The sequence below is a fragment of the Protomyctophum parallelum genome (assembly GCF_964188405.1).
Source record: "Protomyctophum parallelum genome assembly, chromosome: 12".
In the NCBI taxonomy this organism is placed as follows: Eukaryota; Metazoa; Chordata; class Actinopteri; order Myctophiformes; family Myctophidae; genus Protomyctophum; species Protomyctophum parallelum.
The window spans coordinates 20,191,835-20,205,637 of NC_139712.1; the positions used below are offsets into that span (position 1 = coordinate 20,191,835).

Genomic DNA, 13,803 nt, shown 5'->3' on the forward strand with positions numbered 1-13,803 from the left:
CCGCCGACCCCCCCCCCCCCCCCCCCCCCCGCATCTGAAAATATGTTATTCCAGGAACCCCTCAGAAGGAAAGATTTGAGTTGAAAATGAAAGAATGTATATTCAAAGATTTGTGCAGCATTTTCACATTTTCACATATTGTGCCGCGCTACGATACGATACAAGCTTGTAGATCTGCTATTTTTCAATAGCTAAAGTATAACATAATGCTTAAACACCAAAAGGGGTTCGTGCCCAAAATGGGTTAAAGTTCTCAGTCGCCACGACCGATTTCAGTCATTTGAATTTTTCGGTTATTAGTCATTTCAGTCTTCCATCCAGAAATCCCTAATGATAATGATCAGATATTTCATAACCGCAATCGTTAACGCCCCAATCTGCAATTTCTTCAAACTGATTAGCTTGTATGGCTACCAAAACATTGTCATTTTTACATTAGTGTGTTAAATGTGTGGGTGACTCCTTTCACGCTGTTTCACAAATTACATTTTAGGACTTGGCCTATATATAGCAACATTTTTCACTTGTGAGATTGTCTTTTGCTTTAATCCACGACATGTCCGCCACAAGCCAACCCTATTAGGTCGACGTCTCGGTCCCGGCTTAGACCTTCATCAGGACAGACAATGGAGGTCTAAGCGACCGAAACGCCTTTTTAACCCGTTTTGGACTGAGGTAGATTTTTTTTTAAAGGCTTCTAAATCCTAATTTTTTTTCCTGAAGAACCTGTGTTTCTATATGTCAGTGGTGCTCAACCTTTTTTCATGTCAAGGACCCCCAGAATTATCTCTATCGGGCCACGGACCCCCATCTAAAAATATGTAGTTCCAAGGACCCCCCAGAAGCAAATATTTTAGTTCAAAATGTTTGCTCTGAAATATATATAATATATTCAAAGATTTGTGCCACATTTTCACGACTTTTCAAAAATAGCAGACCTACAAGCTCATAGCGCGCCACTCTGTGTAGTAGATCTGCTATTTTTCAATAGCTAAATTATAACATGTTTAAAACACCAAAAGGGGTTCCCGCCTAAAATGGGTTAATATATGCTCTATTGCCATACGCACCCGTCACCAGCCTTTTGAGGTGTGCATCTGCCTTTTTTTCTATAAAAATCTTGATTTCTATAAAGATCTTGATTAGAAAACATACATTAACCACTTCAACGCTATACATTTCGTCCATGCGACGCAGTGTGAGCTTGTAGATTGGGCTATTTTCAAAGGATTTTGTACACATTTTGAACTTGTGAAATGAGACATTTTTGCAATACGGGTAACATTCTGCAACGGGGACGTACATAGACATCTAAGGGGTCTTTTGCCCCTGCCCTTTTACCCGTCTATAAAACAACTGCCCTTTTACCCGTCTCTAAAACAACTGCCCTTTTACCCGTCTATAAAACAACTGCCCTTTTACCCGTCTATAAAACAACTGCCCTTTTACCCGTCTATAAAACAACTGCCCTTTTACCCGTCTATAAAACAACTGCCCTTTTACCCGTCTATAAAACAACTGCCCTTTTACCCGTCTATAAAACAACTGCCCTTTTACCCGTCTATAAAACAACTGCCCTTTTACCCGTCTATAAAACAACTGCCCTTTTACCCGTCTATAAAACAACTGCCCTTTTACCCGTCTATAAAACAACTGCCCTTTTACCCGTCTATAAAACAACTGCCCTTTTACCCGTCTATAAAACAACTGCCCTTTTACCCGTCTATAAAACAACTGCCCTTTTACCCGTCTATAAAACAACTTACCCTTTTACCCGTCTATAAAACAACTGCCCTTTTACCCGTCTATAAAACAACTGCCCTCTCCAGACCGCGAATGCAGCATTTACTACGGTGAAAGAAATGCAAATGCCACTCCTTTCCATGCCATGCCGGAAGACAGCATTCAGGAGAATTGCTTTTTTCCCCCGAAGTCTCCTGAACTTGAACACAGTATGTTGCGTTGAACACATTTGTTTAAACCATTTAGACCTGAGAAAAGATTCTACAAATGCCTTCTAAATCCTGACAGTTTTCTGAAAAACCCATGTTTCTATGTCAGTTGTTCGCGATTTTTCAAAAATAGCAGACCTACACTGCTATTTTTCAATAGGTAAATTATAACATGCCCAAAACGGGAACCCATTTAGGCCTGACGTCGAAATAAAATTAAAAAAAAGTATTCTGAAAGAATATATATTCAAATATTTGTGCCGCATTTTCACGCTAAAAAGAAAATAGCAGACCTACAAGCTTGTAGCCCGCCACTCGGTGGCGTGCTATGAGCTTGTAGATCTGCTCTAGTATAACACAATGCTTAGTTTAAAACACCAAAAGGGGTTCCCGCCCAGAATGGGTTAAGAAAGAAATCCATGTCGTACACTAGCATCTCATTCTCCACTAGCTAAAGAGCTCTGGGTTTACGCCCTGAAAATGCAAATTTTGTCCAAAAAAAGTGCCCTCTTGCGGGATTTCAGCCCCTTGCCCCTCTTAACACTCTCTGCACGTCTCTGTTCCTCTGCAATACAAGTTCATTATTATTAAATTGTCTTTATTGGTTTTTCTACACACGACAAGACATACCAACATACATACAGCACTAGACTACACATAAGCATACAATGCATTAAGAAAAATAAGTAAATAAAAAAAATGACTGAAATACATTACAATGTTCTCAAACAGATCGTCACTTGCCATACAAGAATAATTAAACTATTAGACAGCTGTCCTACACCTGAACATCCTCAGCCGGGAACTTTTGTTTAAAATAGTCCAACAATGGCTGCCAGACCTTATAGAATTTATGGGCGGAGCCCCCTGGTAGAATATTTGAGCTTCTCAAGTTTGTGCCATCACATCTCCGACCCAGCGTCGATGTGATGGGGGAGTTGCAATACGTGTTCATTCATGGCAGCTCCCCGTTATAGTTTCCTCTGTTGGTAGCGAGCGTCCGGGTTAATCTCATGGAAGATCGTGAGATGGTCTCCGCCGCAACAGAGACAGCGCGCCGAATCGGGGAGGTCGGAGGAGATCAAGTTGCAGGCGTCCGGGGAGTGACTTCTGCCGCACCTGCGGCACCTGCCGCCTCCCTCTATCCATGTCACCTTTTGGTCTCTGGGTGTCTTCTGGAGGACCGGGCATTTGTTCGTGTAGTGGCTCCTGGAGTCGCAGAACGGACAGTGTTTGTGTTCCCGTTTGACGGGCACCCGTCCACCGTCGGTGTCGTCCGCGGCGTAGCCGGGCGGGTTCTCGTCCTGAGCTTGAACGAAGTTATCGATCGCGGCCACTGGGCCGTTTTGTCCACTGCGGTTGTTGTTGTTGTTGTAAACGGGGTTCTGTCTCCAGTTCTGATCTCCCCTGTTGTCGTACCGTCGCGTGCTCCTGTCGTCGTGGTAGCCGTTTGAGGGGTTGTGACGGTTCTGAGGGCCTCTTCTGTTGTTGTCCGACGACGGGTGATAGTTTCGTTCCGGGGAACGGTCTTGGCAGTAGGAGGACGGGCGATCCTGACGGTAGGAGGACGGTTTGGGGTCATTGGGGTAGCAGCGCCCTCGTTTGGGGGAGTGGTCGTCGCTCGGACGTGGGGGTTGTTCCCACGAGTCCTGCTTGTTGCGGTGTTTCCATCGTTTGGCTTTGCTGTCATCCGAGAACCCCGCCAAATCTTTGAAAGTGAGCGTTTGCTTGTTTTCTTCTGCTTTGTGATTCGACCCGTCGTCCCGTGATAACTGCGGCGGCGGTTCGTCGTCGACGGTCTTTGCGAGGAGCACGTCGGCGCAGCGGGTCGCCTGCATGGCCTCCACCTTCTCGGCGAGGAACTCGGCGAGCTGGTCGCACTCGGCGGCCGTCTGCACGCGAGGAGGCCAGTTGAGCGCTCTGTTGTAGAGGATCCTGACGACGGTGTCGAGGTCGGCGTACCGGTCCCGGAGCTTCTTCATGGCGGCGGCGTACGCCTCCGCCGCGTCGGGGATGGAGAGGGAGCGTTCGGTCAGCCTCCGGGCAGGGGCGGCGGTGTGCCGCTCGAGGAAGTTCACGCGGTCGGCGTTCGTCACGGAGGCGCCGCGGTGATCGCCAAAGTGGTTTTGAAAGTCTCGTAGGAACTTGGGGAATTTTAGATGGTCGCCGTCGAAGGATTGGATTTTGACGGCGCGGTTGGAGCGGGTTAATTCGGCCAGGCTGTTATTATTGCTGGAGCGGGCCAGTTCGGCCGGGCCGTTGTTGAAGCAGTCCAGGGGGGTCGACTGATCCATGGGTTGTTCTCGCTGGCGGTTATTGTTGTTGTTGTTGGTGGAGCTGTGGTTGGTCGGCCGAGGAGGAGGAGTGCTCGTTCTGAATCCCTCGTCTCCGTCCTCGGCGTACGAATTGGAGGACGCCGCCGCGTCCGCGCGGGGGGGGAGCTGTTCGTTCTCCGTTTTGAGCTGTCTGTTTTCTCCTCTCAAAGTTTCATTCTCGAGGAGGAGGGCCTCGACGTATTCGAGGACTCTGTCGTTGGGGTTCGTCTTTGAGTCTGTGTTTGCAGACATGTTTTACTGGCTATAGTTGCGCCGGCACCGAGTTGTCCAAGATGTAACCGAGATTTCCTGTGTTTGCAGTGAAGTCTATATAAGGGCTCCCTTTTTGGGGAGGCCTTGTAGTTTAAGGACCTGTATCTTTCCTTAGGTGCTAGGGAGCTGTTTGTAGTTTAAGGACCTGTATCTTTCCTTAGGTGCTAGGGAGCTGTATGTGTGAACTAGTTGTAGTTTAAGGACCTGTGTCTTTCCTTAGGTGCTAGGGAGCTGTATGTGTGAACTAGTTGTATTTTAAGGACCTGTATCTTTCCTTAGGTGCTAGGGAGCTGTATGTGTGAACTAGTTGTAGTTTAAGGACCTGTATCTTTCCTTAGGTGCTAGGGAGCTGTATGTGTGAACTAGTTGTAGTTTAAGGACCTGTATCTTTCCTTAGGTGCTAGGGAGCTGTTTGTAGTTTAAGGACCTGTATCTTTCCTTAGGTGCTAGGGAGCTGTATGTGTGAACTAGTTGTCAGTGAGCCCGAGCCCGGTATTAGTTAGGTACCTCCTTATGTAATTCCAAATACTTACTCACAGTGAGATACTTATACCTATATCATTAGATAATGTACTTGTGGTATTATTGCTGAATGCTTCCATGTGCCATACTTTATATATTGATGTGACGCCATGGCCTAATGTCACGCTGTTTCCGTGACAACGCCGGTACTTTGTACTTTTAATTGAGTACATTTTGAATACAGGACTTTTACTTGTAACGGAGTGCAACTACATTATAGTATTTATACCTTTGCTTAACCCATTTTGGACTGGACTGGATTTAAAAAAACAGTTTTCTGAAAAACCTATGTATGTCAGTGGTGCTCAACCTTTTTCATGTCAAGGACCACCATAATTATCTGTATTTGGCCACGGACCCCCATCTCCAAATATGTTCTTCCCCCCCCGGAAGCAAAGCTTTTAATATATATAAATATATATTCGAAGGTTTGCGCCACATTTTCACGATTTTTCAAAAATAGCCAGATCTACAAGCTCGTAGCGCGGTACTCTGTGCCGCGCTACGAGCTTGTAGATCTGCTTATATTTCAATGGCTAAACATAATGCTTAACCCATTTTGGGTGGGAGCCCCTTTTGGCGTTTTAACTCAGCATTATGTTATACTTTAGCCATTGAAAAATAGCAGACCTACAAGCTCATAGTGCGCCACCGCGCTACGAGCTATGTAGGTCTGCTATTTTTGAAATATCGTCAAAATGCGGCACAAATCTTTGAATATATATTCTTTCAGAGCCAACGTTTCTTTTTTCTTTTTTTACGTCAGGCCTAAATGCTTTAAAACACCAAAAGGGGTTCCCGCGCCCCAGAATGGGTTTAGTAAAAACATTTTGAGTACTTTTTTTCCCTCCACACCACTGCCTTGTGCTGCTAGAACTAAAACCCAAACCGCCGCCCCATGGTGCACATTGATCCCATGTACAGTTTGTCAGTAATTGGTTATTGAATGCAGCTTGCGTCCACCAAAGAGAACTTTAGAGAAGGCATGGACCTGAACTAAATATTCACAAAATAAGGCCTATAGCGACATGTACATACTATATACCGTATGAAACAGAAGACTCTCTGCTTTCATAAGAAAAAAACTAATACTGTAATAACTAGAAAATTCGCAATTTTAAAAAATTGCAGAGTGTGGTTGCCGCAGTGTCTTACATATGCCCCTCCCACTAGTATTGCCAGCCAATTACAATTTCAAGTCACGCCTTAGATCATGCGTAAGTAATTCGGAGGGGATTTAACCCCCGAAATTCATGTTTTTGCGACAAACGGTTACATTTCTCGCATTTGCGGCGCCCCCTATGGATGAAAATGGAATTGCTTTTAGAACTTGGTTGATTGAACCACCCCGGACATGTGATTGAAATTTGGGATGGATTGGACATTCCGTTCGTGATTTATGGCATTTTTTGTGATATAGGCCCCTCCTACTAACTTCGGAAGACGATTACGGCCGAACGATACACACTTTCAAAATTCTGCGGCTCAGTTTTAATTGGATGGGTCCAGAGATCACGTGTGCCGATTTCTGTGAGATTTGGACAAAATCTGTAGGAGGAAAAGCAAAAAGTGTGTTTTGGACAAAATTCAAAATGGCGGAAAATCTATCATGGCGGAAATGGGCGTGGCCTATATGGGGAGATGCGTCATGACCCAAGGAATCCAGGGAAAGAATAATTTTTATTTTACGACCTACGGTTCAAGAGTTATAAGCCAAAAGGTAAAGTGGGCTGTTATAGCGCCACCATGAGGCCGACCGATAAAAATTTAGGGTTAAATAATTTTAGTGATAATGTTGAAATATCCCTAAAAGTTTTGTAACTATAGTGATTACAGTCTCCGAGGAACAAATACTTTTATGTGAATTTTTGCCTTTTCCCATTCATGTCAATGGGGAAATTTAATTCACTAATAAATTCATATCAATTAAACTATACAACATTTCTCTTAACAAAATACAAGCACACGATTCCCGATTTTTCCGGTCAATTTGACATATGGCTCAAGTGCGTACAGCGTACAGTGTGGGAGGTATAAAGCGTCAAAATAAAGACTACTCCAGTGAAATAATAAGTATAAAGTGTTACAATTACTAGAGTCTGGTTGCCCATTCGGGCAACCACACTAATAATAGCAGCACACTGCCTTGTGCTGCTAGAACTAAAACCCAAACCGCCCCCTCAGGTTCATCATTCCCTCAGGTCTCCTCCAGGGGGAGCTGTGGTTGGACACCATGGTGCACCGCTGGTTCACCTTCTGCCAGGAGCAGTTCGACATCGACGACTACTCGCGGGCCGTGCGCGACGTGCGTGTCGACTGGCCCGACGACGGCAAGAGCCCCAAGAAGAGTGAGTTAATTTGCGTTTAACCTATTCTGACCTGAGACCAGATTCTAACGCACAGAAGAATGGTGGTTCTTTAAAGTTTGCATTTATTATTTTAGATGATCGCGAATTATTTTTTGCATGATGTGTGCCTAAATTAACCCATCGGTGTTTTACCCCCTTCTGCTGGAGGGGGGGACTTTATTTCAGAAGACTTACAGTAGGTCAGTATTTAGAAGGTGTTTTTAGAATTAGTCCTAAAGCTTAGGCTGTAGAAAAGCTATTTTGTATTTATTAAAGTATAAAATTACTAAATATGTCAGTCATTTCTGTCCCCGTGCAATCTTTGATTACGAAGCCTGATAAAAGGCAATCTCAAAATGTTCCAACGTCAAAAAACACAATTAAATCTTTTAACCCATTTTGGGGCGGGAACCCCTTTTTGGTGTTAGCATTATGTTATGCTTTAATAAGCTATTGAAAAATAGCAGATCTACAAGCTCATAGCGCGGCACCAAGTGCCGCGTTACGAACTCGTAGGTCTGCTATTTTTGAAAAATCAAAGAACAAAACTGTCCCCTGTAAAATCTGAATCCCGATTTTCAGAAGACATTTTTTAGAATCTGATCTCGGGTCAAAATGGGTTAAATGTGTGTATAATCGTGACAGGCCTGGGCGGCGTCGGCCTCAACGGCATCTGCGGAGGCGGCAGTAACAGCGGCTGTCCCGTGTCCTCCTCCTCCTCCTCCCACGTGGTTGGCTCCTCCTCCTCCCACGGCGGCGGCGTGCACGTCGTGCCCAGCTCGCTGACGTACGCCCGCGACGAGCTGACGCAGTCCTTCCACCGGCTGTCGGTGTGCGTGTACGGCAACAACCTGCACGGCAACAGCGAGGTCAACCTGCAGGTACGGGTAAGAGGGAAAAACACTGGGGGGGGGGGGTTGTGTTGTTTTTTTGGGGGTTTTTTTACGTCTTCTTGGGAGCCTGTCTTGTCTGTCTGTCTGTCCGTCTGTCCGTCCGTCCGATTGAATATATATCCGCTGGTGCGCAACACCTCTGAATGTCAGATAATTGCTCGTTTAGATTTATTCCACCTGCTGCGCAGCACAGCGCTAATCATTGCACAGCATAGGCTATACAAAAGTATAAAAAAAGAGCAATTGGAAACAGTGAAAACAGGCCGTTTTATAGAGGAATATGGACGGTAAACAATGTGTTTATCCTTCGGGTCTCTCAATGCAAAGCCGTTTTGAAGTTACACAAATAATGTTTAATTTCCAACCAAGAAGACGAAGCACTTCGATGAGGTCCATGCGTGCTGTGCAGTGTGCACTGCAGTCAGACCTGCCTGAGAGGAACGGACATATAGCCTATATACTAATCTATTCTACACCATTTAATAGTAACAATAATGTAGAAGATCATCCGTTTTTTTCCTTGTCTTTCCAGATTGGTAATCGCCATAATTAATATCCGTTCTCCAAAAATAGCTCCTCTACAAGCTCATGCATGCGGGCTGCAGATCGGCCATTTTTGGAGAAGAGATTTATAGACATGTGCAAATATAAAATAGCTGTGATACTTATATGTAAGTGGTTGTGGTGAAATAAACCATTAACACTAGTTAGTTTGGAGGGGGGCGAGGGGACTATATGACATCACCGTTTCAGCAAATTAGGCGGCATTTGCTATACACACGGAGACGAGAAAGTGGCGTCTCCAAACTTCCCCACTCTGGAAGGTGGTTTCAAAATGAGCCGTTTAAGTCCCCCAAAATGCCGTCTCCGTGTGGCAAAAAGGGCAGATCGGCTAAATACTTGCCCAGGTAACTCAAAATACGTCCTCGTCTGGATGGCCCCTAAGAAGCCATTTTTTTAGAATCGGCCTCAGGTCTAAATGGGTTAATAATAATCTAATTTAGGTAGCATTTTATGTAGACATAGCACTACAGTGTATATGCATAGTTTCATTATATATATTGCACTGCTAGGTTCTTAGCGTACGTATGGTCCTTGATGACTATATGTTTTCTATGTATTTGGCGTATTGCCACCAGGTGTTGTTCTTTGCTTACTGTGAATCGCTCTGGATTAAGAGCGTCTGCTAAATGCCTAAATTGTAATCTCTCTCTGCAGGGATGCATGGCCGCTGTGCGGGGACTGGGCCCTGTGCTGATTAACCCATTCAGGACCGGGAACCCCTTTTTGTGTTTTTAAGCATTGCGTTGTACTTTTATTACATGGCTTTGGTTTGAATGCTTGATTCTGATTGGTCAATCGCTTAATTCAGCGGTGAGTTGTCTCATCATAACGACCGCTGCGCTGTATAACAGACCGCTGCCTAATCAAACCCTCTGAGCACCAGCTGCGCGGCTGCGCCCCGCTTGATTTACTGCTGTTTCCAACATGACAGCCGTGTAAACACGCACAAACACACACACACACACACACACACACACACACACACACACACTAGTGACACACAATGCCATTTACAGCTAAACATTGCTCTCAACAATGTTTTTGAAAACATTTGAGCGAGAAATAGACGAAGCAGGACCCGGAAATGGATTCTATTTGATCAATTGACCTCCTTATTTTTCCGACAGTGCTCCAGCCCTGCAGCTGTGCCAGACGCAGCCAGTGCAAACTTACGAAATACTTATTTTGTTGTGTTTTGGGCCAATGTATTATTTAATGTTAGGTAGCCATGTAATAAGTGGGATAATATCTTGCTAGGTGGTCATTGTCGGGATATAAAACTCCCTGTCGGTGAATTATCTCCAGACAAATGACCACCTAGCCAGATATTATCCCTTACATATATTCTTTCAGAGCGAACGTTTTTAACTCAAACCTTTGCTTCCGTGAGGGGTCCCTGGAACAACAGATTTTCAGATGGGGGGGGGGGGGGGGGTCGACGGCCAAATACAGATAATTCTGAGGGTCCTTGACATGAAAAAGTTGAGCACCACTGACATAGAACCTTTTTTTTTTTAGAATCAGCTACAGTCCTAAATGCGGTTTATAATAATGTGTCTCGACTTGTCTGCAGGGATGCATGACGCTGTGCAGGGACTGTGCCCTGTGCTGTTTAATATTAATAGTGTGAAGTGACGGGGCGCTCTATTCATCGTACATTCAATAAAACTAAATCAAAATAAGACATGTATTGTCTAATACAACTGCTGTTCTAAATCCTTTAGACCCATTATTGACCTTTTTATACCGACCCTGAAACGTACCTTAGTTACACATCACCAATAATAGTGGTCCCTTATTGGCCAAGGGTTTCCACCGACATACCGACAAGGCGATTTGCTCAGACACATAATGACGTAACTTCTTCCATTCATTGTCAATGGCTTTTTGCGTTTTTGTTAACCCATTTTGGGCGGGAACCCCTTTTGGTGTTAACATCATGTTATGCTTTAGCTATTGAAAAACAGCAGATCTACAAGCTCATAGTGCGACACCGAGTGCCGCGCTACGAGCTTGTAGGTCTGCTATTTTTGAAAATAGGCAATTACATATATTTGTGCGGGTCCTTGACATGAAATAGTTTGAGAACCACTGACACATAGAAAACATGGGGTTTTTCTGAAAACTGTCAGGATGTAGAAGACATTTTGTAGAATATATCGTCTATAGCTGTGTATAGGATGGTCGCTCTAGCCCTCAATAACAACGTGTCTCTGCTCCGCGCAGGGATGCATGACGCTGTGCGGCGACTGGGCCCTGCTGCCGTCGGACTGCGCGCTGCCCACCGACTCCTCGTCTTCCTCTGGTGGCGGCGGCGTGTCCGAGCCGTCGGACCACTTCTTCCCCGAGCTGCTGCTGGACAACAACAGCGGCCACAACAACGCCCCGCCGCAGCCCTCCTCCCTGCTCAAGTCCCAAGACTCTGTCCCGTACGAGGAGCTGTGGCTGAACCACCTGCGAGGAGTCCGCGCCAGCGGCGGCGTCCTCAGGCAGCAGTCGTCGTCGAGCGAGGGGAGCGGCGTCGTCAACAGTGGCGTCGGAGGAGGAGGAGGAGGAGGAGGAAGAGGGGCGGGGACGAACACGACGGCGGCGACGAGCGCCGCCCTGTCTTCTTACCCCGTCACGTCGTGCCCCGCCCCCTCCCTAATTGGTTCTCCCGTCGTGACCAGCCCGGTGGTGGTGGATAATATGTCCCTGTCGCCGCCCCCGGTCCCGCCCAAATCTGAAGCTGTGAGTTTATATACAGTTCAGTTCAATTTCAATGGGCTCTATTCTGTGCACACATGTATGGCCGTTTTGGTAAGAACTTGGGCCGAATGCCTACTAGGGCGTTCACTTCTAGTCATTTTTTACTAGTTGACTAGTTGCCTAGTTTGCTCGTCGACTAGTCGACTAGTTGTTTGATCCATTCTGCACGGGAACCCCTTTTGGTGTTTTAACTAAGCATTATGTTATACTTTAGCTATTGAAAAATAGCAGATCTACAAGCTTGTAGGTCTGCTATTTTTGAAAAATCGTAAAAATGCGGCACAAATCTTTGAATATATATTCTTTCAGAGCGAACGTTTCTACGTCAGGCCTAAATGGGTTAACTACCTATTATCTAAAAAAATTAAAAATCTTTTTTTTTTCTTTGGAAATAAATATTTGTACATTTAAAAACTGTGTACATTGGTGACTATAACTATAATCTACCTGATCTTGAGGCCTACAAAATTGGGAAGAAAAAAACAAAAAAACGTTTTTTTTTTCTTTTCTTATCAACTACTCAACTAGTACCAACAAGGTCAACTAGTGGATTTACTAGTAAACTAGTCGACTAGTTGCTTAATGCCCTACCCGCCTACTAACTTCACAGGTGTTACCGATGATGCTAATGAAGGCTCTGTTCCATTCTGGTCAAATAATTCTCTTGTGTCTGCGTCTCTCTCTGTATGTATGTGTCCAAATGTTTGGCTGCAGCGTAGATTCCCACGCCGTTTTAATATCAACATTATTCAAGTGAGATGTGTTGGTTTTATACATATTTAACAGCAATATTAGGCTAATATAATAATAATAATAATAATAATAATAATAACCACTATGTATAACACCTGGATTTACCCAAGGGATATATTATCATCTATCGATGCAGACAAACAGACTGACTTGCTGTGGATCTGCTGTTTTTGAAAAATCATGAAAATGTTTCAATATATATTCTTTCACAGCAAACTCTTTTTTTTTTTTAACTCGTATCTTTGCTTCCGGGGCGTCCCTGAAATAACACATTTTAAGATAGGGGTCCGTAGGCCCAGGCCGTAGCGTAACGGTCTGGGCACCGGACTGGTAATCCAGTCGCAGTGTGCCGCGGGTTCGACTCCCGGACCCGACACGGCCTTTACTGCATGTCATCCCCCCATCTCTCTCCCGTTTCCTGTCAGCCTACTGTCTGTCCCTTCAAAAATCAATAAAAGGCGTAAGCCGCAAAAAAAAAAAAAAAAAAAAAAAAGAAAAAAAGATAGGGGTCCGTGGCCAAATACAGATAATTCTGGGGCTCCTGGAAATGAAATGATATACTTAGAACCACTGTCAGGATTTAGAAGACCATTTTGTGGAATCTGGCTTAAAAAAATGCACCTATCAATGTTTTGTTTCCCAGGTGAGGGAAGAGTGCCGCCTGTTGAACGCCCCGCCCATCCCGCCCAGGAGTTCCAAACAGGCGCCGGTCATCTCCAAGGCTCGGCAACAGGAGACGCGCTCTCCCAGTCCCACGCTGTCTTACTACTCCTCTGGACTCCACAACATGTAAGCCAACAAGAACACTGAAGAGCATGGGACAATATGATAACAATGCTTTATATGTTTTTTTATTTGTTTTTCATTAAAAGTGTTGGGAATAGAGCGTCGCAGTCCCGCCCCCTACAAGGGCCCAGGAAATGATTCTCCGTTAATTTTCCTCATAGACACTTCAAAAAGTATTTATTTAAGGACGTTTACGCCGCGGACAAAGCCAACTCTTGTCGTCACAAATCATGACAACAAACACAAATTTTTGGGCCGAACAAATAATTAGAAGAAAAAAACTGCAGGTTACAACACTTTTTTTGTTGTTTTTCTTCTTTGTAATTTTTTGTTTGGTCCGAAATATTGTGTTTGTTGTCATGAGTTGTCACGACTTGAGTTCCGATGATACTAATGAAGGCTCTGTTCCATTCTGGTCAAACAGAGTCAGTGTTAATGATACTAATGAAGGCTCTGTTCCATTCTGGTCAAACAGAGTCAGGGTGCTGCTTATTGTGTCATGTTGGCTCACTGGAAACACTCTGCTAAGTGGGTCTCAAAGTGTCCTTGAGTGGGTTCCAAATGGCCCCGTACGGGTGTGTAACTCTGAGTGTACAAATGGAATTTGTAAAAGAAATGTAATACTGTTTTTATTAGGCATTTTTTATAT

At 44.7% G+C, this 13,803-nt stretch overlaps 1 protein-coding gene across 2 annotated transcripts in view; it reads left to right on the forward strand.

Moving 5' to 3' along the window:
* The window catches only part of garem (GRB2 associated, regulator of MAPK1), a 51,048-nt gene that overhangs the window by 25,951 nt on the left and 11,294 nt on the right, over window positions 1–13,803 (forward strand). The window contains exons 6-9 of one of the 2 annotated variants that reach the window (XM_083778332.1): window positions 7,247–7,410; window positions 8,056–8,297; window positions 11,094–11,597; window positions 13,012–13,157. In XM_083778332.1, coding sequence (XP_083634458.1) covers window positions 7,247–7,410; window positions 8,056–8,297; window positions 11,094–11,597; window positions 13,012–13,157 — 1,056 coding nt within the window. The remainder of the gene's footprint in view (window positions 1–7,246; window positions 7,411–8,055; window positions 8,298–11,093; window positions 11,598–13,011; window positions 13,158–13,803) is intronic. The other variant, XM_083778333.1, reaches the window with a different exon arrangement.